Genomic DNA, 27,960 nt, shown 5'->3' on the forward strand with positions numbered 1-27,960 from the left:
CCGCCGCCGGTTCCGGGCGCGCCCCCGCGCACGTGACCGCGCACGTGACCGCGCGCATGGCGGCGGCGGCGGGCGGGTGGCGAGCGGGGCGCGCGCGGCGGCGGCGGCGGCGGGGCCGGGGCGAGGAGGAGAAGGAGGAGGATGAGGATGATGATGAAGAAGGGGAAAGCGGCCCCGGAACCGAAGCGGTGCTGCGGCGGCTGCGAGAGGCGCGGTGAGTGCCCGGCCCCGGCCCGCGTGTCCGCTGCCCGCCGGGCCCCGCTAACGCCGCGCTCTCCCCGCAGGGACGATCTGCTGAGCTCCGGCTTCTGGGCGGCGAGCTCCGGTGAGTGCGAGCGGCGGGGACAGCGGGGACAGCGGGGACAGCGGGGACATCCATCCCCGGCACCGCCGCGCTGACCCCGCCGCCCGCAGGAGCCGTGAGGGCCCCGCTGAGCGGCCCCGCCGAGCCGCCCGCCCGCTGCGTGTGCTACGGGCTGGGCCGCTTCGGGCGCTGCCCCGCCGCTCGCTACCAGCTCGCCTTCCTGCTGCTGCTGCTGGAGGAGCTGCGGGTGAGCACCGGCACCGCGGGGAGCAGCGGGGGCAGCGCCGGGCCGCGCTCACCCCGCACTGTCCCCGTAGGTGCCGCCCGGCCGCTGCGCCCTGTTCGACCCGGCCTTCTCGGCGCGGGAGGCGGCGGCGCTGCGAGCGCTGGGGCTGCGGCTGCTGCCGGAGAATGAGGTGAGGAGACGCCCGGGCAGAGCGGCCGGAGCCGCGGGGGCCGCGGCCGGGGCCCGGCCGTGACGGGCGCGGCGGGTCCCGGGCAGGAGGGGAAGCACGGTGTCCAGGGCGCGGCCACGCTCTTCTACATGGTGCACTGCGGGAAGGCCCTGTACAACAACCTGCTGTGGAGCAACTGGAGCCCCGCGGCGCTCTCCAAGCTGGTCATCATCGGGAACAGCTTCCGAGGAATCGAGGAGAGGTCTGGGCACACCCTGGGCAGGCTCTAGTGCCTCCCACCGTGCTTTCCTCTTCTCTGTCCCACTGCTTTATTGTTTCCTACAGCAATTTCCCTGTTTAGCACATTTTTGTTGCCATAAAGTTTTCAGTCGTGTGCCCTCTTCCCCCCCCTTCTCTGTCCCACCCCCATGCAGAAAAGCTGTCCAAATCCACAGGAACATCTTCTCTTATTGCAGATTGCTGTCCAGAATCTTGGAGAGAGATTATTCTTACATAGCAAAGGTATGAGGCAAAAGTTTAACACTATCGTTTCATGTTGACAACACATCTTTTAATGAGAAAGGAAATGAATTGCCACTGAAAAGAAGAAGGGGGGTATTTTTAAAACCTTTTTCCTAGGCACTATAATATAAAAGCTAATCACTTTAGGATTGTTGAACATCTGCAGAACATCCTGCACACAGGGGCTGAGGGTAATGTAACACCATTCTCATCCTCACTGGCTCAGCTTTGCAGGAGGGGGCTTCTGCATTGTAAATTTTTCCCCAAATGATCTTTTAGGTCTTGAAAGGAGTGGAGGAAGTGGCACTCCCCAGTCACCCCCGCTACCTGGACACTTTCAATGACACCTCTGTGCACTGGTTTCCCCTGGATAAACTGCAGGAGCTCTCCTCTGAGGTCTGGGATTTCGTGGAGGAGCCGATGTACCAAGATTGTGAGGACCTGGAGATCATCAGGAAGGGGGAGGGAGCTACTGCCAAGGCCTGACCATCCCTGTGGTGGCAGGGCTGGGATCCACAACTCTTCCCATGGAAGCTTCTGGGCAGCTGAGATGGAGCTCAAGTAGCATCAGGCTCTGTCAAAAGTGGCAGCACCTGAATGCTGAGGTGATGGGACATTTTTCTATGTTATTTAATAAAAAGTAAAGCTGAGCTTTGACTTACACTTGCTGAACTACAGCAAATCAATTCTACCAAAACCTGCCTTGAGAACCATTCACACTGCAGTGACTGCTCTTTGATTCCCTCCACTTCCACACCAATTCAAGGCCTTTGCATGTCCTACACACCTTTCAAAGCACCAGGAAGGGGAAATTATCTGAGCGGTTTGTAGTGGGAGGTGTTGGGGTCTGGTTCCCAGTGCAGGCTTGGAAAAAGCTCCCAGCTCTGATTGCTGCTGAAATCAGCTCTTGATCGGTCCTGAGAACACCCAGGTCAGCTCCCTCCAGGAAAAGAAGCATTAGGATTCCGTCCCTCACCTCTGTGCTCTTAACCACTGCAGTCCCACAGAGAGAGTTGGACAGGTCCTGGCTGTGTGCAGCAAAGAGGAGCCCACTGTGTGAGGGATGTTGTGGGGACAGTAACTCACTGCCAGCACAGCACACAGCACAAGCTGTGACATCTGTCACTAGAGACTCATGGGACTCAGCTGGGCCAGCCCTCACTCTGCTCTTGGAGCAGAGAATGTGATCCCTCCTAACCTGCTGGTAAACCTCTGTCCCAGGTGGCAACCACAAGTGTCAGCACTGCTTATTCTCCCTTAGCCTGGGTTCCCAGGTCGGGAAGTCTGACCCTCCATCCTCTTGCCACTGCCTGAACAGTTCTTCCAATAAAAACCATCCTGGCATCCAGCTCCTGTCACTATTTACAAACCTGGAACTTACTTATTCTAAGGGTTACCTGGAGGCTGTTCCTGGGTGGTGACAGAGTCCCCAGCAGGGTCTCACTTGGCCATGTCAATGAGGCTCTGCAGTGAGGTGGGCACCCAGGTGATCTCCCCTGGCACAGAGACCTCACTTGGCCATGTCAGTGAGGCTCTGCAGCGAGGTGGGCACCCAGGTGATCTCCCCTGGCACAGAGACCTCACTTGGTCATGTCAGTGAGGCTCTGCAGCGAGGTGGGCACCCAGGTGATCTCCCCTGGCACAGAGGCCTCACTTGGTCATGTCAGTGAGGCTCTGCAGTGAGGTGGGCACCCAGGTGATCTCTGCTGGCACAGAGACCTCACTTGGCCATGTCAGTGAGGCTCTGCAGTGAGGTGGGCACCCAGGTGGTCTCTGCTGGCACAGAGACCTCACTTGGCCATGTCAATGAGGCTCTGCAGCGAGGTGGGCACCCAGGTCTTCTCCCCTTGCACGAACACCACGCCCCTGTCGATGTAGATGACGATCCTGCCGAAGGTGTAGAGCTGCTTGCCCTCGTGCCGCTTCCCGATGACGGGCATGAAGACGATGTTGTGCTCCTCGGCCTTGGTCTGGATGAGGTCCTTGAAGTTCATGGGCACGGAGCCGGCGGCGGCGCCGATGCCGCGCTGGGCCATGTTCTCGGCCTCGCGCCGCTCCTGCATGGCCTCGTACTGGAAGTCCTTGCGGCGCTCCGTGTGCGTCAGGTACGCGATGTTCTCCCGGGCGCCCGGCTGCATGTACCCACCTGGGGGAGAGAATGGGGAGAACATGGTCCTCAGATGTTCCCAGAGGGAAGCAGCTCCATCTGGCAAGTCAAACAAGACAATAGGAGTGTGGTGTTCAAGTTGGGGCCCAGAAGGGGAGTTCTCAGTTTTGGAAAGAGGGCAAATTTCAGGTGCTACTCCCTTTTCTTTTATACAATGTAACTTCCAGTGAATTCCCAACAATCACTTTTAGGTCTTGGGGAGAGTCATGTGGAAGGGAACAGATGTAAAGATAAGGAAAAAAACCTGTATCTCACCATAAAGAAAAAAATACCCAATAATGACAGCTTTAGAAATCAAGCCCTAAAGGATGATGTCTGACTGACAGGGTAAGGCTGGAAGAGGATGGCCCAGCAAGCCACCAAAAATCTGTTTCTGCTTCAGTGCAGTCCAGAACTACTGAGCAGCACCTCAGAGGTGTTCTTTCAGGACACAGCAAGGCAGAGCCCACTGAGTTTCACTGCCCATGGGAGCTGCTGCCGTGCTGCCAGCAGGGCCATGCTCCAATCAGCCCCCCAGGAGCAACACTGACTGTGCTGGCAGCCCAGAGCAGCACAGCCACCCCCACGAGCCACCTACCCACACTGGAGGACACAGCCCGGTTCATGATGTCAAGGGCTTCATTGAACTTGTCTTTGATGGAGGGATGTGCCAGCACCTGGTCTGAGAACATGGACTTCCAGCCCAGGTACCACTTGGTGATCTCTTCATAGTTGGGGCTGTTGCTGAGCCAAGAGCAGAGCACCTGCAGAGCAAGGGACGGGTCAAAGGCAGCACAGGGATATTTGTGCAGGAGAGGCCTCTCTGCTACAGAATCCCAGAGTCATTAAACATGGAAAAGATTCCAAGAGTATTGAGTCCAATGTGTGGCAAATCAGCCCCTTATCAACCAGCCCAGAGCACTGAGTGCCACAGCCAGGCCTTCCTTGGACACCTCCAAGGATGGGGACTCCATCACCTCCCTGGGCAGCCCCTTCCAGTGCCTGACCACCCTTTCCATGAGGAAATTCCTCCTGATGTCCTACCTGAATCTCTCCTGGCATAATTTACCACTTGGTTTATTACTGAGTGTCAGTGAAAGGAGGAACTATTCCAATGACTACTGAGCTGTGAGTGGGAACCAGCCCAGTTCAGCACCAGCACTGCAATTCCTGGGCAGGAATCACTAAAACACTTCCCAGCCAAACTGGGGTTCCTAAATTCCTAAAATTCCAGTTTAGGAATCACTAAACTCCTTCCTCAGCCCTCAGTGTCTCACCTGCAGCCACTTTGGGAAGAAGTGTTTCTCCAGCAGTCCAACGAGGCTGGAGACAGAAATCATCCCCTCCCAGTCGATCACCCAGTAAAAGGCATCCATGTGCTGCTGGTGCGGGTTGATGATGAGCTCATTCAGACACATCCCTGGGAAAGGAGAGGACAGTTAGAAAAGGGCCTCACTCAGTGCCCTGACCTCTTTCACTACCTTCACTACCAATACAAGAACTTGAGCAGCACCTTTTTGTTTTCCTAAGGGACAGCAAGGATCTTTGGCTGATCCTGCCATAAAATGGTGCATTTCCACTTCCAGTGATTACAAATTGCTGCCAGAACTGACAAACTGAAAACACTCAACTATTTTTTAACATTTTAGCCAGTCTGCATTACAAAACTCAAGGTGAAACATCAGAACAGACCAATTCAGGAGTAACAGACACCTCACAGCTTGGTCCTATCTGACACCTCTCAGATATTCCTACCAGCTGGAGATGGATGATGTATAAAAAATAAGACAGAAAATCTAGAGAATAACCAGAGTAATTCCTCATATTTCTCTAATCTTTCTGCCTCTGCACAGGACTGGTAGCAGAAAATCAAAGGCAAGCTTGGTCTAACCTCACTAACAACAATCTCTGATGTAACACTGGCACCCACATTAGCAAGGATCTTTCCTTGGTGTCAGGGGGGAGATGCCACCAGCAGATTCCCAAAATCCAGCACTGTCTATTGTCTCACCGAGTTTAGGCACGATGTTCTTGACCATGAAAGCCTCCCAGGAGCCGGGAGTGAACACATCCTTCCAGGGCTGAAGGATGAGCTTGGCAGAGGAGTCGCTGGGGTGCCACTTCTGCAGGGCGTTGGCCAGCTTGTTGCGGATGGGCGAGTACAGCGGCTCCAGCCGCGCCTGCATCAGCGGCAGCCAGGGGTGGATCCACGAGTGGATCGGCACCGTGTCCGTCAGTGGATTCCAGCTCTCCACCTTGGGGCACGACAGGAAAGATTAACTGAGTCCAGCCACCAGCAGCAAGTTTTTTTTTTAAGCATAAAGAGCTGTGGTGCAAGCCCCGACGCCTCAATCCATCGTCAGAGGCTGCACACTGGTGTTTGGGAGTTCCAGTTGGAATTTAAACACTGCTTCAGAGCTTTGCTCTCCCCAGCCCTCTCCTCTCACCTCCTTCTGCAGCTTGGGAAAGATGAGCTGATCCAGAATGTTATCCAGTATCCACACAGGAACAACATTCACCCAGCTATCCAAGAAATCTACCATGGATCCACAGTTCCTTGGCTGCCACCGTGCCACGATGTTTCTGACATACGGCATCCAGATCTCCCACATCAGTCTGGGAAGAAACCCCAAACAAATCAAAATGAAGCTCAAAGCTACAACCTGGGCCTAAACAAACCAAATGGGAGCTGCTAGTTAAAGCTGCTTCCTTTCTGTAGCTGCAAACTGATTTTAACAGGCCCAGCAAGGGAATCCTTGGGAAAAGCTCCCTTATGTCTCCCTCTTTTCCATCCCTGAGGAAGCAGCACTGGAAGATGCTGCACAAAGTAAAAATCATTTGTTCTTTACCTGTGAAAAGCATCTGTTGACAGGTCCTGCCCACTGTGGGATAACAGCTGATCGTTTTCCAGAAGGCTCTTCCACTTGGCTATGATCTCTGTGCCATATGTACAGTCCTGGGAATGATAAAGCACAAATGGTCTGTATGCTTCTCCATTAATTCCAGCTGGGATCTGCACAGAGCTGGGATCTGATGGTGTGCTGAGCACAGCCAGCCTTCTCAACTCCTCTTAGGGCAAGCCAGAAGCTTGCAGGCTTAATTCTAGAATCCCAAAATTATTCAAGTTGGAAAGGAACTCCCAGACCACTGAGCCCAACCTGTGACCTCTCCCCACCTTGTCACCAGCCCAGAGCCCCAAGTGCCATATCTGTCATTTCTTAAATGACTTTTAGTAAAGTCCTGCCAGAGGAAAATCCCACCCTACAGTATTAATACACCTCCAGGGAGAGAACAGTCTGAACTTTTCCAGGTGTACAGAGATCCAGACTCAATCCCAGCCTAAATGGCACTGAGAACAGACTGTGCATCTCTGATACCTGACAGAAAAATCTCTCCTGCTTTTGCTAAAAAACAACAGCTAGAGATTTGTTTTTCACCAAATTTTTCATCCCAACACTCATAAAAGGGATTGGTTTTAACCTTACAAATTCCCAAATTTTCACCCAGCAAATGTCTGAGAATGGGGACAGTAAAGGATTTCACTTTGTCTCTTTTTCTCCAGACTGGTCAGGAATTTAGAATCCCAGAATCACAGACTGGTTTGGATTTGAAGGGACCTTAAAGCTCATCTCATTCCACCATGGGCAGGGACACCTCCCACTAGACCAGGACACTCGAGACAAGGTAACAAAGATTACTGGAGCCATCAAGTGAGGACTGCAGGTAACTCAAACCAACACACACCTTGAGGGGATCCCAATTCTTGAAGTATTCCTTCATGAGAGGATAAACTATGGCCACTGCCAGGTCCACCCTGTCCGACATCCTGTACTCCTCGTAGTACTTGTCCTGCAGGGTCTCAAAGATCTTTGCACACTCATCCAGGGTCAGGGGGTTCTCACAGCCTGGCTGCATCCGCCTCTCACACTCCTCCACCATGTCCAGCACCTTGCTGAGGTTGCTGATGGCCTTCTCCTCGTGGGACAGCACCTCAGCCATCTTCTGGATCTCGTGGCTCAGGTTGACCACCATGTCCCTCTCGTACTGCAGCTGCCGGTCGCTCTGGATGATCTCCTGCTCCGTGATGTCGATGAGCAGCTGCAGGTTGTGCTCCAGCTCGGGCAGGGCAAAGCCCTGGGGCTTGGAGTCCTTGCCCAGGGGCTGCTGGGGGCTGTCATCTGGGATGTTGTGCTTGTGGCTGATCTGGCTGTAGCTGTAATAAACCTTCTGCTCCCGGCCCGTCATGTCAATCACCTGCCAGCACACAGAACAAATTCTCTTACAAAAAACCCTCATTCTCAAAGAAGGAGAAAATCCCTGACTCCAACCTGGAATCTGGAGATTTCCAAGGACCTTAATTACCCCAGGAGGCTGCTAATGTACACTGTGTCTGAACGAGGGGATTGCCTCCACAATGTCCTTCTCCAGACACAAGGAGTTAGAATGAGTAAGAGACAATCTGGAAACAGAGAGAAATCTCCTCATCTCATCCCAGTTTCACTGAATGATTCTACAAGCAGTGATCTTGCCATTAGTTACACTATGAGTTATTGCACTTAGAACTTCTATTAATTTTACAGAGACACTTTAATTTCAGATCCATAATTTGAGTGCACACCAAACAAATCCCTTACTGTCCCTTTGAGGTAGCAGATGGTTCAAACAATCCCAAAAAGGACAACTGTGCTTTCAGAAGTAAATGAGTGTTAATTATGACAAACGTGAAACAATTAAACTTAAATTACAATTAACCCCCTACACACACTCACATTTAATCTGTCACCACATCCAGGTGACACAGAGCTATTACATGGCTCAGGGATGAATTCCATGAGGCTGCACAGGCAGTTCCTAGGACTGGCTATACTGAGGTTACTAGTGGCTGAAAGGTGCTGGTGACACCAAAAAGCCCGAACTGTTCCTCAGGGGTCACCTCTTGGCTTATCAACCTCACCTTGACCTGGGACAGCTCCTTCTGAGGGGCTGCAAGCTGCTTGCTGATCCTGCCCTTGGCTTTCAGCTCTTCCACTGTCTTGTAGCTGTACTTGGGCTTTTTCTTGCCTCCATTCGGGTCCTTCCGCCACTGGCTGAGCTCCTTCTGAAATTCCTGGAGAAAAACAGCAGAGTTGTGCTGGCTGCTCTTTGTCACCCCCAAATCTGCCCCTTTCTACATGAAAATAACCACCAGATCAATGAGGAATTTGTACAGGAAATAACTGGCAAGTGGAAAAGCTGATGCCAAACCAGCTCAGATGCTGTGGGCCAGTCACCCACCCTATGGATTAATGAACAGGATGTTCCTGATCTTTTTTTTTATTTAAACAAAAGACAAAGACTATTTATGTGGGGGACTCTTCAAAGGAGGGATTCTAGCAAAGCTACTGAAACAAGAGTGAGCCAGAAAAGAACATTGCAGTCACAAGAAAGATGTGACTAAACGAAATCTATGTGCTCTGTGTTTGGCTTCTTTTCTAAAATGAGTCCAAACAGTTTTCTCTGACACAGAAATTAAGAAAACTGAATTTTGTACACACAGCACAGCAGGGAAACAGCAAGAACTCCAGAAATACCTCCTCAGTTTCCTCTTCTGAGTCCACCACAGGGAAGTCCTGCAAGGACTGCGGGGTCCTCTCAGAGCCGTAAGCACCCACAGCACCTTTGCCTTTCCTCTGCTTAGCCTCGATGGGATTGATGATTCCTGGCAGGATGGGAATGGGGTCAGGAGGAGCAGCTTGTGTGCTGGGAGAGAGCAGAACAGCCAGGCTTTCCCTGCAAGTTACCAGATCAGCACCAACACCCTCCCTGGCACTGCCTCCAGCACCGTGGTACTTCCAGCATCACCGATTCCCTATAAAATCACTTCGCCCCAGCACACACCAAACTGCCAAAGCACAGCCTTATTCCCAACCACACTTCACTCCCTTTTTATTCTGCCACATAAAACAGCATCTCCTTTTCCGTGGGATGATCGCCTTTGGAATTTACTGCCTTTTTTTCTTGCTATTCTTCTCTTGTAAAATACAGGGTAGAAAATGACCACAGGTCAGTTTGAACACCCCTGAGTCTCACCACAGGGCCCGGATCACTGGCAGGAAAACAAGAAAGAAGTTGAAGCCACCTGGGACTGGCAGTTCTTTAAGGAATCCAACCTCTCCTCCAAATCCCCAGTTAATAATAAACCACCAAACACACTGACAGTACCTTGAGCATTCTTCCCCAGACCCCTTCCAGGGACATATCCCATCTTCTGCAGAAGCTTCTGTCCAATTCCTTTAGTGTGTCTCTCCCAGCTGCCAAAATCCACAAAGGACTTGGAGCCCCCTACAAAGCCTTTCTGGCTGGGCTTGAAATTTCCACCCTGTCAAAAACAAACACACAAAAACCTGCAGCCCTGAGGCTTCAAATAACCAATAATCCCTCAGAAGGTTCTTCCCAGAAGAAATCCTGCTGTCCCCACACTGCCCAGCTCACTGGAACCTTGTTTGTGCATCAATGAAGCACCTATGGAGATTCCTGAAATTCCTCAAATGGGAAATGAAAGTCCTGAAAAACTCTGGCTGACAACCTGACAGTTCTCAGGTTCCACAACCAGATTTAGCTGAAGCAAATTCTTTCTGGTTTTAACTAAAAATAAAGATTTGAGTTTTAATTTATAACATGCCTGGATTTGTCCACTCTGTGAAAGTAGAAAACTAAAGTCTCTGAAAGGCAGGAAAATCACAGGAATTCTCTTCTTTAAACCTCCACTGACCAAAACTGGAATATTGAGAAAAACCAAAGGACTGATGCCCAAAGACACACAACCATTATATCAATGTACAGTTGTACCAATGATTTACTATTCTGATTTTTGTCTTATCAATGTATTTTTATCAAAGCAAACACTTCCCTTACTGACACATTTGGGTCTCTGGTTTAATTATTTCTCCCTTTTTTAGAGCTCTATTACAATTTTGCTGCCCTCGACCACAGCCTGAGTTTCATAAATATAAAACAGAGAACAGTAAACTTCCTGGAGAACTCACTGTTTTTAACTTCTTGGGCACAAACTCCTTGGGAATCTCCTCCTGCTTCACAGGCTTCTCATCATCATCCGAGTCCTCATCCGAGAGCTCCTCAGCTGCCGCCTTCCTCAGCCCAGCACTGACAAAGCTCACGGGGGCCGAGTAATCCCTGGAGCTGCAAAACGAGAGGGAATTCTGCTCCAGGACACATTTCTACAGGAGCATCGCAGCTGCTGTGCCTTCCACCCCGCAAAAATGGGATATCAAAGGAGCTGTTTAATCCTGCTTTTGCCAGGCAATCCCCATCCTCTCCCCGCGCTGCAGGGAGCGAGCACAGCCAAAATCTCTACAGCTGAGGGGGTCCCGAGGGCAGCAGGATGGGCTGCTTGGGTGGGTGTTCACAGCCGGGAAAGGCCCAGGGAACGGGGGGAAGCTGCAGGGAACCGGGGGAAGTTGCAGGGAACGGGGGGAAGCTGCAGGGAACGGGGGGAAGCTGCAGGGAACGGGGGGAAGCTGCAGGGAACGGGGGGAAGCTGCAGGGAACGGGGGGAAGCTGCAGGGAACGGGGGGAAGCTGTAGGGAACGGGGGGAAGCTGCAGGGAACGGGGGGAAGCTGCAGGGAACGGGGGGAAGCTCCGAGGCCGGGGCAGCTCCTGGGGTCCCAGCCCGACCCTACCGCTTCCCGCCGAAGCTGGGCCTCTCCTCGTCCGAGTCGCGCTCGGCCCACACGCCGTAGGTCGCCTCCTCCTTGGTCTGGCGGTGCCGCTGCCGGTGCGGGTTGAATTCGTTCTGCAGGTCCCAGTCCGACACCTCGAAGCTCTCCATCTCCACGCCATCGTCTCCGTCCGTGCCGTACAGGTGCGACATCGACATCGCGGCAACACCGGGATTCCCCGGCCCGCTCAGGGGCCCCCGGTCCGCTCACGAACTCCCGACCCGGGACCGCCCGCTCGCTCAGGGATGCCGGGACCGGCCCCGGCCGCGCCGCCAAACCGGAAGCGCCCCATTCACTTCCGGTCCCCTCCCATAGCGCGCAAACCCCCCCCACCCCCCCAAACCATAGAGTCGCCAGGCCGGCAGCGCCGCCCTGTGGCCCGGCAGTGTAAAGGGGCGGAGCCCGCGCCATTAATAATTAAAATATTAAATATCAAATCAACACTTTAATGGTGTCCGACACCGGGAGTGGAGGGGGGGAGGGGCCATATATTAACTCTGCAATAGCCTCTGCAGGGTCGGGGAGGAGGTGGGGGGGACGGTACACGCACCACAAAGGCTCTTCGGGGCCAGGGGGCTGTTCCTGACCCTGGGAGTTGGGAACAGGAGGAGCAGGGTGGCTCTTCCCGGTCCCAGGAATACGGAACAGCAGGGATGGGAGGGCTGTTCCCCACACCGGGAACGGGGAACGGATCACGAGACACAAACGCGATGTACAGAGTCCTCCAGCCACGGCACAGGGAATCTCCTCCCGCCCCCCGAGTCCGGATTTCCACAGCTGCATTCCCCACGGAGCGCTGGGAGAGGCCGGCGACGTTCCCGCCGCGGAGCACGTTTGGCCTTTGCAAATAAATGCAAATACATTCCTGGAGCGCAGTCATTTGGCAACAGTAGGAGCAAGCAATATGCTTGGAGAACTGATTTCCACGGGCCCACTGCACACTCTTCCTTCTCGGGCAACAACAGGCCATTGGCAGCGTTCTGGAAGAGACAAAACACAGAACCTCAGGGGCAGGGTCCCCTCAGGGGCAGGGTCCCCTCAGGGGCAGGGTCCCCTCAGGGGCAGGGTCCCCCTCAGGAACAGGATTCCCTCAGGGGAAAGATCCCATGGGGAACAGGATCCCCTCAGGAACAGGATTCCCTCAGGGAAAGATCCCATTTGGAACAGGATCCCCTCAGGAACAGGATTCCTTTAGGGGAAAGATCCCATTTGGAACAGGATCCCCTCAGGAACAGGATTCCCTCAGGGAAAGATCCCATTTGGAACAGGATCCCCTCAGGAACAGGATTCCCTCAGGGAAAGATCCCATTGGGAACAGGATCCCCTCAGGAACAGGATTCCCTCAGGGGAAAGATCCCATTTGGAACAGGATCCCCTCAGGAACAGGATTCCCTCAGGGGAAAGATCCCATTTGGAACAGGATCCCCTCACGAACAGGATTCCCTCAGGGAAAGATCCCATTGGGAACAGGATCCCCTCAGGAACAGGATTCCCTCAGGGGAAAGATCCCATTGGGAACAGGATCCCCTCAGGAACAGGATCCCACTGGGAACAGAATCCCCTCAGACCAGCACAGCAATGCCCAGCTGAAAGTTTAAAGCCCCTGTGACACAAAAAATGGCAGGAAAGGAACCAATTCTCAGCCCAGGACAGGGGACAAACAATTCCTGATCTTCCCTCAGTGCTTCTGATCTTTTTCTAGCCCAACCATCTGCTTGCACACAGAAACTTGCTCTTAAAGGATCAGTTTTAGTACCAAGAATATTTTATGCTTTAGCAGGGAGGAAGAATATCCAACACATCAACAGTTGTCTCTGGAGCAGAAGCCCAAGGCAGCAGCTTTGTTTTCCATCATGTTTTCCTTTGTTTTCTATCCCCTTCCTCAGGTCCATGGCATGTCTTTGGAGGCAGCTGGGGAGCAGCTCAGCTCATCCACACATTCCATGTGTCCCTGCTGCCCGCGGGGACGGGCTGCAATAACCCTCCCAAGCGGCTGAGTTTCATTTTGCAGCTTTAATCCTGTTCCCAGAGCTCAGGAAAAGAATTCCTTACAAATGGTCCCACACAGAAGCATTGTGTGGGAAGATCTAAGGCGACTGTGAAGGATCCCTGGCACCAGGAATGGGCCTGGAACCCCAGCTGATCCACAGAAATCACACAAACCAAGTTCTGGGGCAACCTATGTGGATTTGCCCAAATCCCAAAATGAAGTAAAGAGTCTTACCTGGAAATCATTAAATTTTTTAGTGAGGAGATGATGTGTTCTGAGTCACCTGGAAGAGCCCCAAAAGAGAAGGGTCATCTCTGAGCCAGCATTCCTCAGGGAAGGGAGCAAGCACCAGGCACCCTGGTGTGTCCCAAACCCCCAAACCCTCAGGGTATGCCCAGCTCTTACCTGCAGGTGACCTTTGAGATTGGCCGGTGTTTTATAATCCCCCTTTAAAACCTGTGGGAAAGAGAAGCTGGAGTGACCCTCTGGGGCAGTGGAAATACCTCTGGGTTTCTGCTGCCAGCCATTCCCAGCCTTCCCAGGGAAACACCTTGAGTGCTCTGTCCTGCTCTGGGTCTCTCTCCAGGATGGACATTGAGGGGCTGGAGCGTGTCCAGGGAAGGGAACAGAGCTGGGGAAGGGGCTGGAGCCCCAGGAGGGGCTGAGGGAGCTGGGAAAGGGGCTCAGCCTGGAGCAAAGGAGGCTCAGGGGGGACCTTCTGGCTCTGCACAACTCCCTGACAGGAGGGGACAGCTGGGGGGGTTGGGCTCTGCTCCCAGGGAACAGGGACAGGAGGAGAGGGAACAGCATCAAACTGTGCCAGGGGAGGGTCAGGCTGGACATCAGGAGGAATTTCCTCATGGAAAGGGAGATCAGGGCTTGGAACTGCCCGGGGAGGTTTGGAGTCTCCCTGGAGGTGTCCAAGGAATGTGCTCCATGTGGCACTCCGTGCTCTGGGCTGGTGACAAGGTGAGGATCAGGTATCAGTTGGACTCGATGGTTCTGGGAGGCCTTTTCCAACCTGAATGATCCTGGAATTCTGTGATTCTGTTTTCCCTGTATGAGTCTGTTTCCCCCCTGCTCTTTCCTGATCCGGTCCAGGAGCTTCCCTTGCTCTGGGGGGCTCCGTGAGCCCCTGGCCCGTCCCCCCATGGCAGTGCCACTCACTCTGTGCGTGTTGTTGACAACCAGGGGGTCGGGGTGGCCGTAGTTGGGGGGGTTGGCGTAGGGGTCGTAGCCGAGCCTGGCGAGCATGGGGGCGATGTGGGCCATGTCCTGCAGCACATCCCCCGGGATGTGCCCGATCCATTTGGATAACGCCTCCATGTTCACCGGCTTGATCACCTGGTCTGTTGACCTTTCTATCCTGGGGAAAATAAAGGAAAAAAACAACCAAAAGACACAGTGGTTGGATTTCATGCATGTGCCGGGCTCACACACAGCTCCTCCACAGAGAACCACAGGAGAACCTTACATCCCATCCCACTGCCTGCCATGGGCAGGGACACCTTCCACTATCCCAGGTTGCTCCAAGTCCGGTCCCACTTGGCCTTGGGCACTTCCTTTGAAGGGGTAGCCACAGCTTCTGTCCCTCACAGCCCTGGGGAAGCAGACTCTGGCAGGGGGTTCCACAGCCCCAGAGGCTGGGTCCTCCTGCTTAGAGTAATGGAATCAATAAAGTTGGAAAAACCCTCTAAAACCATTTAGACCAATCATTCCCCCAGCACTGCTAAGACCACCACTGACCCATGTCCCCAGCTGCCACATCCACACAACTTTGAAATTCCTTCAAATGATGGTGACTCTACCACTGTTCTGTTCCAATGCTTAACTACCCTTTCAGGAAAGGCATTTTCCTTTTTGTCCAACCTAAACCTCCTCTGACACAACTCGAGGCTGCTTCCTCTTTTCCTACAGGAGGGATCTATCCTGCACTGGGACAGGGGTTTTCACCAGGACACCTCTCCTTATCAGAGGAAAATGATGTGATAAGATGTATGTAAGATGTGTGGGCTGTAGCACAGATACACCTGGTGATCCCCTATGAATATTCAAAACCTGATCTGAGCAGCCTGGACCAATTCACTCTGAGCAAACAGGGAAGCAGAGCCAGCTGCATTCCCAGGGCATCCCAGAAAACCAGAGCAGCTGCACATGCCCTGTGGCTCCTGTGCCCTCACCACCAGGGCACCAGCAACTGATATGGAGACTTGGATAAACCCCTTACACGGCTGATTAAATTTTGCTAAGCCTGACTTAAGCTTTCACTTAGAAAAGAAACAGCATTAAAAGAGGAAAAGAAAGTGGGAGAAGGTAAACGCCCCCCCCTGAACATGGAGAGGCCAGGAGGGAGTGCTGGGTGTGCCTCCACTGAGCAGGTATTGCTTTTATTCTGCAATACCAGCCCCAGACCTGGCAAGAACTGCAGCTCATCATCATTAGCAACACAACTAATCACATCAAGGAGGCATCTGAGGACGGGTGGAGAAAGAGGCATTAAAGAGCTCACGTTTCAGAGCAAGCAGCTCCTTGCAAATTAGAGACTGAAATAATTTCTGCAGTGTCAAGAGAGATTAAACAGTCACCTGCTCCTGAAATCCTTGCTTGACAAGCTGTTCTGTGGAGTACAACATATTGGGAGCATTAAAGCCATTTCTTACTCAGGCACACAAACCCCACTGCAGTACACTGTGCTGTCCTTCCTCCCCCAGAATCAAACAAAACCCCAGCAACTCTGTTCCCAGTTTTAGCCTGCTTTGAGTGATGAAAATACCCCTTGAAAAGCTGAGGAAGGAGCCCAGACTCACTTGGAAAGGGACACCCCACCGGGCTTCCCGATGAGCTCCTCATGGTGCAGCACCGTGTCGCTCCAGGAGATGTCCAGGAACCTCATGATGTTGTGCATGGACTGCTCGGGGTGCAGCACCAGCTGCTCGTAGTAGACGGGCAGGCAGCGGGCGCGGCCGATCTCCAGGCACTGGGAATACATCACCTCGATGGCCTTGTTCCACTTGGTCAGGCAGTCCCGGTAGCTGTTCAGGTCGAAGCCGGCGATCGTCACCTTGCGCGTGATCATGGAGTGCACCGAGGCGCGCCCGTCCCGCACCATCAGCAGGAACTTGGAGTTGGGGAACAGCCGGGACAGGTACACGGAGGACTTGAGCGTGAAGGGGTCCTTGTTGCACAGGTACCTGGCGGGCTCGCCGTGCTTGGCGATCACTTCCAGGATGAAGGCCTGCATGGCCGCGTCCAGCACCTGGTCCGTCACCCCCGCCTCGTCCAGGCGCATCTTCTCGCGGCCGGACTTGGACCAGGCCTGGCGCATGGCCAGCACGCGGGGGATGATGCGGGTCTCCTCCCCGCAGCGCACCTCGGGGTGGGCGTCCAGCATGGCCCTCATCAGCGTGGTGCCGCTGCGGGGGACGCCGCCGATGAAGATCAGGGGCATGTCCTTGCTGTACCGGTACTCCACGTGGTTGGCGTCCATCATCACCAGCTCCTCGTTCTCGGGCCTCATCAGCCTGTGCCGCCTCTCGCTCAGGACCTGCTGGCACTCCAGGACCTGCTGCCCCAGGTGCAGGGTCACCATCAGGGCCGCCACCGAGCCCACCAGCAGCAGCACCCTGCGCGTGGTGACCCGCATCCTGCTCTCCTGGGCACAGGCTGGGGGCTTCAGCTCTCCGCTAGCGAGTGTCCAACCCCACGGGCATCTGCAAGAAGAACAGCACTGTCAGAGCAGCGGGGCCAGCCCTGCTCCCATGGGATGCTGACACCATCCCAGGATTTCATCACCTCCTTCGCTTATCAGCACCTCCCAGGCTTGGTGCCTTACACCCAGCAGGTAATTAAAGTTTGCCTCAGTGCACACCCAAAGAGAGAATTTCTGCGCTGTTTGTGCTCGCAGAAACAACAGGTTTACAGCTGGAGCAAAGTTCCAGGAACGTCTTGGAGAGGAGGGGCCCTGTATACTCAGGGATTCCTTAAAGCAAAATCTTTAGAGAGAGCCTGTTTCATCTCAGATGAAGCCCAGACCCTCAGTGAGGTTATGCCTCCCAAACCCAAGTCAGCGCTCCAGCACTGCTCACCTCTCAGCCACCTGCATCCTCCCTACATTTTGTTTAGTTTAACCCTGCCGTCACAGGGGAGGGGGGAAGCTGAAATGAGGAGAAAACAAAAGCCTCTCATGCCAGCTTTATGGGTCTAAGTCAGGAGAAACCGTTAGAATGAAGCACAGAGAAATTCAGCCATCTGAGAGTGAACAGCCACACGCAGCGTTCACCACCCTGCCCTGCCTCGCAAACTGACCTGACAGACAAATCCGTGAAACTTCATCTGGCACCGAGACTCTTTGGGGTTTTCCACGGCTGGGAAGGACATCCAGCAGGAAGGCTGCAGCCTCTGTGAGTGCCCAGCTCCGCTGCGTGCCCGGAGGGACTCCCGGGAATGCTGGCACCGCTTCCCACCCCCTCCCCCCGTCCGCCCCAGTTGCGAGTGCAGGTTTTGCAATCCTCCCCTGGGCTCACCCCAGGATTTCCAGTTCTTTGTGATTATGAGGCTGGGGCAGGAGCTGAATGGAGTGGAAGGAACGGGCCGTCCATGGATTCTGTTTGGCTGACAGGCCAAAGAGCTGCTCCAGAAAAGCGTTTTCTCCCCTCCACGAAGGAACACATTGTGCAGCAGCCCATGCAGAGCAGGGAGCAGGCAGGAGAGAGCCTGGAGCTGGACAGCTTCCCTGCTCCTGCCCCCTCTGCCAGGCACTCAGGGACTCACTCTGCTCCCCCCTTCCAGCTCCTGACATCCCAGTCCACCGTTCTGGACTGCTCCCATTCACCCTCCGGCTTTTATCCAGTCCTGCTCAGGCAGTGCCTCTCTGCCAGCCCAGGGATGCCCTTCCCCAACCCAGCAACACAGCAACATCACCACCAAAAGTATTTTTGTGGCTCTTTACTCCTTGGTCCACCCCAACCAGCTGCTGGGTAACATACCAAAGCTGAACAGCCTCAACTGCATCCCCAGGTATGAGATAAAGTGGGTGGATTTGTTGGGATGTAGATCAGAGGGACACCCAACTGCTCTGGCATTTTTGCAGCACCAAGCAGAGTCAGAGCCATTAACAAGACAAATGCTGTTCCTTCCTGCTCTCTTCATCTGTTTCAGTCATGTAAATATATTCAAATGTTCACCCCAAAATAATTGCAAATGCCACAAGACCCATTTCAATGGATGGCAGAGGAGCAGGCAGGATTGAGGGCCAAGTGGAATAATTAGGGCGATGCAGACCAAGACAGGCTAATTAGCAGCAAAGGCTGCATCATGAAAGAAGGCTGGAGCACAGAAGTGCTCTGTTCTCCAGGAGAAGCAGCTGACAAGGAGCAGTTCCCACCGAGATGCTCCAGCAGCTCTGGCCAAGCTGCGGAGGGAACAAAGGGACTCTCATATTGTGTGCGATGGGAGGGTGGCTGGGGCTGCCAGCTGTGCCAGGGGAGGCTCAGGTCAGACATCAGGAGGAATTTCCTCATGGAAAGAGTGCTCAGGCCTTGGAAGGAGCTGCCCAGAGAGGTGGTGGAGTCCCCATCCCTGGAGGTGTCCAAGGAGTTCCTGGACATGGCACTCAGTGCTCTGGGCTGGGGACAAGGTGGGGTCTGGGCACAGCTTGGACTTGATGATCTTGGAGGGCTTTCCCAACCTGAATGATCCTGAGATTCTGTGAGCCCCTGGGGACCACCCTGCCTGTCCAGCTCCCCACTGCTCCCACCCAACACCACCAGCGTGGGGAAGCTCCCACTCTGTGTGGGGAGTGGGAAAGGCAGCTGCCCAGAGGAGCATGGCTTCTCCCCACTGCTGAGCTCTGGACTCTGGCTCTGCCCCTGCACGGCAGCCTCTGGCCCTGGAAAGGCTGGAATGGGACAAACCTCTCCATTGGGATCACCCCAATGTGCTGGGAGGGCTGAACAACATCCAGAGCGTGTCTGGCCATGGGCCAGGGGCAACCACAAACGGCCCAGCTGGTTCTCAGCTCCTTTGTGCAATTCCCCACTGAGAATTTCCTAAAATTTATGGGCCTCATTAGTCTGTGAGGGAATATGGATGGGTCATTTCCTCCCCAGCAGACACTGTGGTGGAATCACAGTGTAATTAGGTGCAGGGCTGTCTGAGCAGAGACAGCCCTTCCAGAGACAACACCCTTTCAGATGCCCAAGCTGGCTCTAAGAGCTCCCCACTGCAGCAGGAATTAGGGAGCTCTCAGAGGCTACTTTGGCACAAGGTGTTAGGGAATAGTGACATGGGAGCAGAAATCAAAGTGCCAGCAGCAATCCAGGGCTGAAGCTCCTGAGTGCAGCTTGGACACAGCAGGACAGGGATGTGACCCAGGGCCAGGGGCCAGTATCAGAGCAAGGCTGGCACCCAGAGCGTGGGGGAGGATGGGAACCAGTGGGAAAGAGACAGCAGGGTGACAAGAGGTCCTACAGGCAGCAAGTCTTCCCTATTCCCATGCTGAAGGGACTTGAGCATGAACAAGACTGACACTGTGTGCTGCCAGCTTGTGAAAGCAACACAGGATCAACGGGGCACCAGTGGCGGTGTGGACAGATGTGCAACATCATCAGACAGATGTGCAGCATCCCAGGGGAAGCACCCATCCAGCTGCTCACTCTTACCTTTCCCCTGTATGGTCATTGTGCTGCTAGTTGAGCTTCATGCTGAACCTGTGGCCACCAAAACACCTGGTGAGGAAGAGAAGGCACAGTGTTGATTTGTTTATTTAGCACACACATCTGCTCTCCTCCTCAGCACCTTCCCTTCCCGCCCACAGCCTCCTCTGAGCCCCAGGGAAGGCATTCCTGGCAGAGCTGGTGGTCCCAGGTCATGGTCAGTGCTGGCAGCTGGACTTGGCACACCTGCCCTGAGACACCAGCACTGCTCACACAGCACAGCCAAGCCAGGACACAGAGAGGGAAGCAGCAGGGCAGCTGCTCTTTTAGGAAATGCAGCCTCCTGGAAGGGAGAGGCCTCAGGGGGACCCGAGCAGCCGGGATGTCTAAAGCCCAGGGGATGACAATCCAGCTGGGCACAATTCCAGCACACACCGACTCACACAACAGCCGTGACCAGAGGAAGCAGCTCCACACTCGCCTGCTGCAAATGCTGAAATCAGGCACGAGTCAGACAACGACCAGAGCCCCCAAATCAGTGACAGGGAAAGGAGATAGAGCCCAGAGGACCTGCAGACCTGGCAGTGCCTCCCAGATCCAGCCCAAGGAACAAAGCTCTCTCCAGCCTCACCACAGCACCAGGCAGCAGCACCAGCCCCTCACAGCAGACAAATCCCCCCAGGCTGGGAACCAAACCCCTGGACACCAGGGTTCCCACAAGCACACAGCACCTGCACCCACAAGGACTGCTCCATGCCAGGGAGCCCAGCAGCTTTGGCTGAAGCCATCCTGCAAGCACAGAGCATCCTGGGGACAGTCCAGGACACAGAGCTGCAGCAGAGCACCCCGAGGGGCCAGGATCTGGCGGATCACTGGATGTCACTCTGCTCCCAGGATCACAGCACGGACATGGGACCATCATGGGGTCACTGCTGCTGGGACATTCCCAGTCAGCTCCCCGTGGCTGCACAGCAGGTCCTGGCCTCACAGGATGTTCCTGAGAACGTTTCCAGCAGTGACACTAATGGCTATTCCAGCCACCCGAGTCTCCTCTCCTGCCATCGAGTGTCACCGGCCCCTGTGCCTAAGGAGAAACCAGAGGGAAACTCCACCCAGCATGAACTCTGCAAGGGCTTATCCGCAGAACAGGCGCTTCCCTGCGAGGCTTCCTGCTCAGCCTGGCCTCCACGGGCAGCAGGATTCCAGCTCCAGACCAGGCTGTAGCTCCACGGAGCAGCAGCTGCATCCCTGGATGTCCTTCTGCAGTGCCACGAGCGCTGAGGTGCAGGGCCAGGGGGGGTTTAACAGCCCACCCGACTCACCCCACTCCAGAAACAGCTCCAGCTCCTGCCCGTGCACAGACACACGGACACGCACTTGTTTGTCACTTCCTTCCTGATGCTGTGCGGGCGTCACCACCAGCTGGGCTCCAGCAACAGCTCTGACCGAAACCCCGGTCAGAACCCCTGAGTGGAACCCCTGACCTTGGCACCTGCACTGGGAACGGGTAAAAACCACCCCCAGAACAGCCCCTGGGCCAGCACAGCACCCTCAGCAGTGACGAAACACCCTTTGTTAAAGTGTTACAAACAACCACTAAACCAGTTTCTAGGAGAAGCCCCATACAATCAAAAGCTGCATTTTCCTTTAAACCATTCCCAGAAATGATTGTCATTAAGTGCAGCCTCCCCAAAAGATGTAGGTGTGGCCTGGAAAATTTGAGCTCAATTTGTTGGTGCTTAATAAAAGGATGAGGATCTGCAGGCGCCCTTGTGGCGGAACAGCAGCAGAAACTGTGGTCAGCAAGAAATGTCCCAACATATCCAACTCACATCTTTACAAATCAGCAATATTTAATTACTGAATTGATAGCCTCCAGTTCATTTACAAAAATAAACACAGCTTGCCTGAGGGCCACTGCTTCATCCCAACCTGAGCTCAGTCCAAAGCTGGTGCTGCTGATGGCAGCTCTGCTCCTCCTGGATGTTCCTGCTGGCAACTCGTACTGCACATTTCCAAACATTTCCCAAGTATCTCTCTTAGCAGGACTGGAATGCAGCATGGAGCATGGAGTATGGGGCCAGCCCCAATCTCTACCAGGAGCACACAGAAGCACCACGGGAGTGGCTGTGGTCACCAAGTGCAGTGTCAGCCCTGTTGCACAACCCCCTCATGCTCCTCCACCCCAGCACAGACCGGGATCGATCCCACAGGACAGTGGGAACAGGGCCCAACCCCACCCACCCCAGTGCTGGGACAGGGGCTCTGCACCTACCTCTGCTGCAGGTGAGCCATGGCCCTGAGCCTCGGAGAGAAGATATGAAAATGAAGCTGCAGCACTCAAAAAAAAACCCCACAACAAAAAAAGAAGAGCTGCTGTCAGCCACCACATGGCGAGAGCAGGACGGGTTTGGTGATTCAAACTGAAGCTGCACTGCAGGTCATGAACCCAGGGCATTCACTGGAACAGAGGCCAATTCCAGTGAAAACACAACCAATCCCAGCAAAAACACCTGGGTGTTTTTGGAAAATCCCCAAACAGCCCTGTGGTTTATACTTGTACCGCCACATCATCCCAGGGAAAAATAACAGTCAGAAGAGTTCAGGGATGAGTGTTCAAGCAGCCACCTCAGCACCCAAACCACACAGAGGCTGCTCCAGCTGCATTTTAGCACCCAGCATCCTCAGGGTGTAAAGGGGAATTTATTCTCACTGCTGGGTATCTAGAAAAATAAACTAGCAGAACCTGAGGATTAAGACAGCCAGCTTCAAACACTTTCTGGCTCAGAAAAGCCTGCAAGATGAGAGCCCTGAGCCACACCACCCATTCCAGCCGAGCATCCCTGCATCCCAGAGAAGAGCCAGGGATATGGGCACTGTGTGCCAGCCAGCTTCAACAGGCCCTAAGTCACATCAGCAGAGAATCCACAGACATTTCACAGCACAAACAGACTGTTGGGTTTATTGCCTCAAAGCTGTTATGATTAGCAAAACGTTTTATTATCCTGCTCAATGGTACAGTCTTCCTCAAATAATAAAAATCCCACCAATTTACAGTAAGTCCCCTCTGCCATCCCTCGTTCCAAGTATGGAGATGGCATTTTATCACCTGGAGATGGAAATCTCAGCATTCACCCTGCCACCCTCTCAGGGACACGGCCCTCAGCTCAGAGTGGCAGATTAATTATGGAATGCCCAAGGGAAAGCTGCTGGCAGGACACAGGGATGGAGGCACCCAGCCACTCCCCAGCACCTGGCACCGTGTCCTCACACCGCAGCAAGGCTCCGGCACGTCAGATGCGCTTGTGCTGAAATGGGACATGAGCTCTACACTTCAGAGGGAGCTCCTGGATTTTAATTAACCCACAGAGCTTCCCCCTTCCTTAATTAAACTGCAGTTGCTGCCTCAGGGGGACAAAGGCAAAGGCAGCACAGGTGCCACTGATGGTGACACTCCCATGTTGGCTCCCCTTGTGCCTGATCACTGACTCCACTGTCCTGCTGGAGGATGGGGCTCTGAGAAAGCACCGAGCTCTCCCCCAGCTCCTCTCACCCAGGGAAGCTGTGGCTGCCCCTGGATCCCTGGAAGTGTCCAAGGCTAGGCTGGATGGAGCTCTGAGCAACCCGGTCTAGTGGAAGGTGTCCCTGCCCAGGGAAGAGGGGTGGAACTAGAAGATCTTTAAGATCCTTTCTAACCCAAACCACTCCATGATTCTCTGATGATTCTATGATCTCCATGCCCCTGACCAGGTCCCTCCAACTCCCACCCCTCATCCAGGGTATGTCCTGGGCATTCCCACAGGGGAAGGGTGAGGGTTGCAGCCCTCATGTTCACTCACCACGCTTGGATGCAAACACAGCTCTTCCCTCACAAAACTGCACAAACATTCCCTGCAGGAATGTGGGTGGTCAGAGCCTGCCATACAACAGGGAGAAAGAGAAGTCAGAGGAACTGCTAGAAAAAAACACTAAGTATCTTCAAAAAATATTTTCCCAATCCACACGCCAAACCCTAAGTCTCAACAACCTCCATTCTTGCACGCACAAAGATCAGGATCTGCAAATAAAAAGTTGTTTCTGCAAGACAAACCCCAAAACCTCAAATTTGCTTAAGAAACAAAATCAAAGTGTTTTATTTCCCCATGCAGCAGCAGCAGCAGCCCTGGAGGCAGTGCCTGAGAGCAGGGCAGGGCAGCAAGGACGGAGGTGCCGCTGCTCGCCCCACAGGCAGGGAGGGGAGAGGGGACACTGCTGTGCCTCACCTCCCCATCTTTCTCAGCTCCTCTGCTCGTTCTTGTCCTGTTTCCTGCAGCTCCCTCAGGAACACAGCCCTGAGCACAGACCAGCCCCAGGACCACCAGCAATGCCCAGCCATGCTCGGTACAACAGATGCCATAACGGCAATCATTTGGCATCTCCACAACACCAGAAACTTTGGGAAGCACCAGCACCCACTCCAGCAATGTGTGAACTCGTGGCCTCCCACTCCCAGCCCCAGCGAGGACGGGCAATGACCACCCCCAAGCCCTGGCACAGGAAAAGCTCTTGTGAAACCACCGCTGGAAGAAACAGAACCAGGTCCTTCCGAGCCTGCGCCACTGCTGCCTCGGCAGCCAAACCACCCTGCGCGGGACATCCGAGCGCCTTCCTGTCTGCACCAGCCCAGCTGGGAGCCCTGCTCCTCCTCTGCTGCCGCTTGCATCTGCAAAAGCTGGCCCACCAAGGCCTGTGCCCATGGCCTGAGTGCCAGCCGGTCACGCTGGCCTGCAGCCAGCTGTGCCACAGCTGCCCTGGGGGGTGGCTGCTTTCCCACCCCCCTGGCAGCCCAGCCAGTGCCAGCAACAGCCGCTCGCAGCACAGGATCGCTCCCAGCACTGAGCAGGAACAGGAGTGCTGGAACAGCTTCCCCTGCCCCAGCACAGCAGCCTGGGGCTCCAGAGCCAACGTGCCCGTGGCCATTCCTCCGTGGAGAAGCACCTGGATGCTTCAGCCCCTTCGGAGCTCAGTCTGGGGTCACTGCCTGGGAATGCACGGTGGGAAGAGCCGCTTGCTTCACTTCCGAGCGCTCTGCATTGAGCAACCCCTGCTGCTGCTCCTGTTTGCTGTCCCTGGGAGGGGACAAGGAGCTCCTGTGACAGGGCACTAAAGGCTTGGAAAAGAGAGCGAACCAAAGCAGGCAGCCGACACCAGGGCACGCTTCTCCCGCATTCTGTGTGCCCACTGCCCGTGCAATCTGGAGGGAAACGTGCTCAGCCAAGGCATGAGGCTGAGGTTCCTCAAGGCATCACAAATTCATCACAAGGCACATCTGTACGGTGCCAAATAAAACCACCTGCTGGGGGTTTGTTTTCTCTCTCCAAAAATCTTCTTGACAGTCCCTGTGTTTTAACAGAGCTCCTCCATCCCACACATCCCCGAAGGCTCAGCGTACCCGTAAATGCAAACTGCCTTTGGAAAAATCTCCTTAAAATAGCGACAGAAATTACTAATACAGTTTGTAAAACCTACAGGCAGAGGATGGTGGTGGCACGAGCCTGCCCATGCTGGTGAGCCCACCAGTGTCCTGCAGAGACCCCAAGCCCTGCCACTTTCCCCCACAGCGAAGCCCCCAGTGCCAGCTGCTGTGGGCAAAGCTGGGGAGGACCCACACAGTGCCCAGTTCAGCTGCTGTCCCCCAAATTCCAGGCTGCCTCTCTCACATGAGTCCGCACAGACCCTGAGCTCCCTCTGGGCTCTGCAGCACAGCTGCTCCTGTGGTGCCACATGCAGCAGCCTCGGGGCACCAGCTGCCACCGGCATGCGATGGCAAACCCTGCTTGCAGGCACCCGCGTTGGCTCTTGACAGCTCCCCACGAGCACCCTGCAGCATTCCCACAAAGCACACGGCAAACCTGGAAAGCCCTTAGCACCAATTATTCGGATCTCCCCACTCACCGTTGCTCGGTGCCTGAGCAGGAGGAGCAGCACGGCTGCGCCAAGGGGGGACTCGCCTCCCAAAACCGAGTCCAGGCAGCTGGCGGGGCCTGGCAGAGGGAGGCGTCTGAAGGGGTTTCAAGCTGTGAGATGATTTTTGGACAGAGCCCGAGCATGCAAACAAACACAGCGAGGGACAGAGCAAAGGCCTCTGTGATGCAAACCATCCCCTGCCTGCAAAGGAGAGCAGCCCAGCTCTCACTGCCAGCCCCAGTGCCAGCAGCTCCAGCCATGAGACCCAAGGAACATGAGCTGGACAAAGCATGGATGTCACATCTCTGCCATGCAGGCACAGCCGAGTAACAGGCACTGCCAGGAGAGTGCCGTTGCTCTGGGTGGGCTGCAAGGTGCCAACACAGCTGCTCAGGAGCCTGTCTGCACCCCCTGCCGAGGGACCCACATCTCACAGCCAGCTGACCTTGGTGCTGCCAACAGCTCCTGAGCCTCAGCAGAGGCTGATGCTACCCAAGACCCGCAGATGCAGCCTCTCACTGGCCACCTGCCCAAGCCACCACGCTCATCCTGGTATAGGAGGGCAGTCCCAACCCTGGCTGAGCTCGGGACACCTGGACAGAGGGACAGCCCCAGCCCATGGGTGCCTCTGTGTATGGCAGTGCTCAGGTTATGGAGGCACAGCTTGGTGCTGGACTGCCAGAGGGATGCCATGGGAGCGGGGAGAGGGGACCATGTGCCAAAGAGCAGAACGGGAGGACAAAGGTACGAGAAGCACCCCGCGCTCAAGACCTTGTCTCACCTGCTGTGCATCCTGCACTGTGTTCTGTGCACTGTGGCCACCTCAGCACACCCTGCACTGCACCCAGCACCACTCATGACCCCAGCACCGAGCATCCTGCGCTGGGCACCCTGCTCCGAGCATCTTACACTGGGCACCCAGCACCGTGCATCCTGCATTGGGCACCCTGCTCCGAGCCTCCTGCTCTGGGTACCCAGCACCGAGCATCCTGCGCTGGGCACCCAGCACCGAGCATCCTGCGCTGGGCACCCAGCACCGATCATCCTGCACAGGGTACCCAGCACCGAGCATCCTGCGCTGGGCACCCAGCACTGAGCATCCTGCGCTGGGCACCCAGCACTGAGCATCCTGCGCTGGGCACCCAGCACCGATCATCCTGCACAGGGCACCCAGCACCGCTCCTAGCATCCTGCGCTGGGCACCCTGCTCCGAGCATCCTGCGCTGGGCACCCTGCTCCGAGCATCCTGCGCTGGGCACCCAGCACCGCTCCGAGCATCCTGCGCTGGGCACCCAGCACCGAGCATCTTACACTGGGCACCCAGCACCGAGCATCCTGCGCTGGGCACCCAGCACCGCTCCGAGCGCTCCGCACCGAGCACCCAGCACCGAGGACCGCTCTGTGTCCCCAGCACCGTTCCGATCACGCATCACCGCCCGGCGCCCCCAGCACCGCGCACCCCCCCGCACTGCGCACCGAGCATCCCCCGCCGCTCCGCGCCACCCACCGAGCCCCGAGCCGGTAGCAGGCAGCTCCCGCCGCGCAGCCCGGCCGCTGCCACCTGCCAGCCGGGGGGAACAAACGGCGGGGGCACACGCGGTACCCGGGCCGGGCCGGGCCGCTCCCCTCGGTGCCCCCCGCACTCACCGGGGCCGCCGCCGGCCCGGAGCGGCGCGAGACGCGGCGACGTCACGCGCACGCGGGGCCGGGATCCCCGCCCGCCGCTCCGCGCCTGCGCACCGGGCGGCACCGGGCGGCACCGGGGGGAACCGGGCGGCACCGGGGGGCACCGGGGGGCACCGGGCGGCACCGGGGGGAACCGGGGGGCACCGGGGGGCACCGGGGGGCACCGGGGAACCGAGCCCGGAACCGAGCCCGTGTCCCTGCCCCAGCCCGTGTCCGTGTCCGTGTCCGTGTCCGTGTCCGTGCCCGTGTCCGTGTCCGTGTCCGTGCCGGTACCGGCCGTGGCCGCGCAGCCGTCCCCGCGAGTTGCCAGGAGCGCTCCGCACCGCTCTGCCCGCGGCCTCACCGTTATCCCCGCTCCCCGCTCCCGTCCCGGTGTTGCCCGTGTGCAGAGCCCGGCAGCTCTGCCGTCACTGCTGTCGCTGTAATTAATCACCGCCGTCGCTAATTAGCGGCGTGGGAGCGCGGTGAAATGACACCCGAGGTGCCCCACCGGGAGGCAACGGGATGGGATGGGGAATGAGGCGGCAGAGTTCCCGCTGGGGAGGGGCAGCATCCCAGGGGAAAAAAGGCAACTCCTTGAACGTGAATTGGTGTTTGAT

The 27,960-nt window shown here is 55.6% G+C and overlaps 3 protein-coding genes across 7 annotated transcripts; 1 reads left to right on the forward strand and 2 right to left on the reverse strand.

Annotated features, from left to right (window-relative positions):
- The first annotated feature begins 34 nt into the window (after positions 1 to 34).
- Positions 35 to 1,871, forward strand: SRRD (SRR1 domain containing). The gene is made up of 7 exons (XM_086856514.1): positions 35 to 214; positions 285 to 325; positions 415 to 551; positions 622 to 720; positions 807 to 961; positions 1,176 to 1,221; positions 1,501 to 1,871. The coding sequence occupies exons 1-7, from the start codon at positions 57 to 59 to the stop codon at positions 1,705 to 1,707; spliced, it is 843 nt and encodes a 280-aa protein (XP_086712640.1). The 5' UTR covers positions 35 to 56; the 3' UTR covers positions 1,708 to 1,871.
- TFIP11 (tuftelin interacting protein 11) lies at positions 1,249 to 11,512 on the reverse strand. 2 transcript variants are annotated; one of them, XM_086856507.1, is made up of 13 exons: positions 11,048 to 11,512; positions 10,393 to 10,546; positions 9,569 to 9,725; positions 8,938 to 9,065; positions 8,322 to 8,474; positions 7,112 to 7,621; positions 6,217 to 6,323; positions 5,815 to 5,983; positions 5,379 to 5,622; positions 4,645 to 4,787; positions 3,966 to 4,131; positions 2,895 to 3,367; positions 1,249 to 2,755 (listed from the first exon to the last, which is right to left on the reverse strand). In XM_086856507.1, exons 1-12 carry the CDS (start codon positions 11,242 to 11,244, stop codon positions 3,012 to 3,014), a joined length of 2,484 nt encoding a protein of 827 aa, XP_086712633.1. In that variant the 5' UTR covers positions 11,245 to 11,512; the 3' UTR covers positions 1,249 to 2,755; positions 2,895 to 3,011. The 2 variants fall into 2 exon arrangements, with proteins under 2 accessions (XP_086712633.1, XP_086712632.1); XM_086856506.1 differs by having other exon boundaries at positions 1,249 to 2,660; positions 2,801 to 3,367.
- Positions 11,512 to 27,413, reverse strand: TPST2 (tyrosylprotein sulfotransferase 2). Of its 4 annotated transcripts, none has more exons than XM_086856510.1 (8): positions 27,323 to 27,413; positions 23,569 to 23,645; positions 19,736 to 19,801; positions 15,884 to 16,786; positions 14,244 to 14,442; positions 13,482 to 13,532; positions 13,311 to 13,359; positions 11,512 to 12,066 (listed from the first exon to the last, which is right to left on the reverse strand). In XM_086856510.1, exons 4-7 carry the CDS (start codon positions 16,717 to 16,719, stop codon positions 13,330 to 13,332), a joined length of 1,116 nt encoding a protein of 371 aa, XP_086712636.1. In that variant the 5' UTR covers positions 16,720 to 16,786; positions 19,736 to 19,801; positions 23,569 to 23,645; positions 27,323 to 27,413; the 3' UTR covers positions 11,512 to 12,066; positions 13,311 to 13,329. The 4 variants fall into 4 exon arrangements, with proteins under 4 accessions (XP_086712636.1, XP_086712638.1, XP_086712637.1 ...); XM_086856512.1 differs by having other exon boundaries at positions 27,183 to 27,348; XM_086856511.1 differs by lacking the exon at positions 23,569 to 23,645 and having other exon boundaries at positions 27,323 to 27,387.
- Between the last annotated feature and the right edge of the window lie 547 nt (positions 27,414 to 27,960).

The sequence above is a fragment of the Cyanistes caeruleus genome, chromosome 18, assembly GCF_971803275.1.
Source record: "Cyanistes caeruleus chromosome 18, bCyaCae1.hap1.1, whole genome shotgun sequence".
NCBI classification, from domain to species: Eukaryota; Metazoa; Chordata; class Aves; order Passeriformes; family Paridae; genus Cyanistes; species Cyanistes caeruleus.

What these genes read in the sequence shown, in the direction of transcription:
- TFIP11 (XM_086856507.1), bottom strand. Translation starts at nt 11,244, where the DNA reads ATGTCGATGTCGCACCTGTACGGCACGGACGGAGACGATGGCGTGGAG. An exon ending in CCCAGCTTCGGCGGGAAGCG is followed by an intron (nt 10,547 to 11,047) that starts GTAGGGTCGGGC and finishes CTCGTTTTGCAG; the next exon opens with CTCCAGGGATTACTCGGCCC. An exon ending in CAGAAGAGGAAACTGAGGAG is followed by an intron (nt 8,475 to 8,937) that starts GTATTTCTGGAG and finishes GTTTTTCTCCAG; the next exon opens with GAATTTCAGAAGGAGCTCAG.
- SRRD (XM_086856514.1), top strand. Translation starts at nt 57, where the DNA reads ATGGCGGCGGCGGCGGGCGGGTGGCGAGCGGGGCGCGCGCGGCGGCGG. An exon ending in CTTCTGGGCGGCGAGCTCCG is followed by an intron (nt 326 to 414) that starts GTGAGTGCGAGC and finishes CGCCGCCCGCAG; the next exon opens with GAGCCGTGAGGGCCCCGCTG. An exon ending in TTCCGAGGAATCGAGGAGAG is followed by an intron (nt 962 to 1,175) that starts GTCTGGGCACAC and finishes CTCTTATTGCAG; the next exon opens with ATTGCTGTCCAGAATCTTGG.
- TPST2 (XM_086856510.1), bottom strand. Translation starts at nt 16,719, where the DNA reads ATGCGGGTCACCACGCGCAGGGTGCTGCTGCTGGTGGGCTCGGTGGCG. An exon ending in TTGTCAACAACACGCACAGA is followed by an intron (nt 13,533 to 14,243) that starts GTGAGTGGCACT and finishes TCTTTCCCACAG; the next exon opens with GTTTTAAAGGGGGATTATAA. An exon ending in ATCTCAAAGGTCACCTGCAG is followed by an intron (nt 13,360 to 13,481) that starts GTAAGAGCTGGG and finishes GGGCTCTTCCAG; the next exon opens with GTGACTCAGAACACATCATC.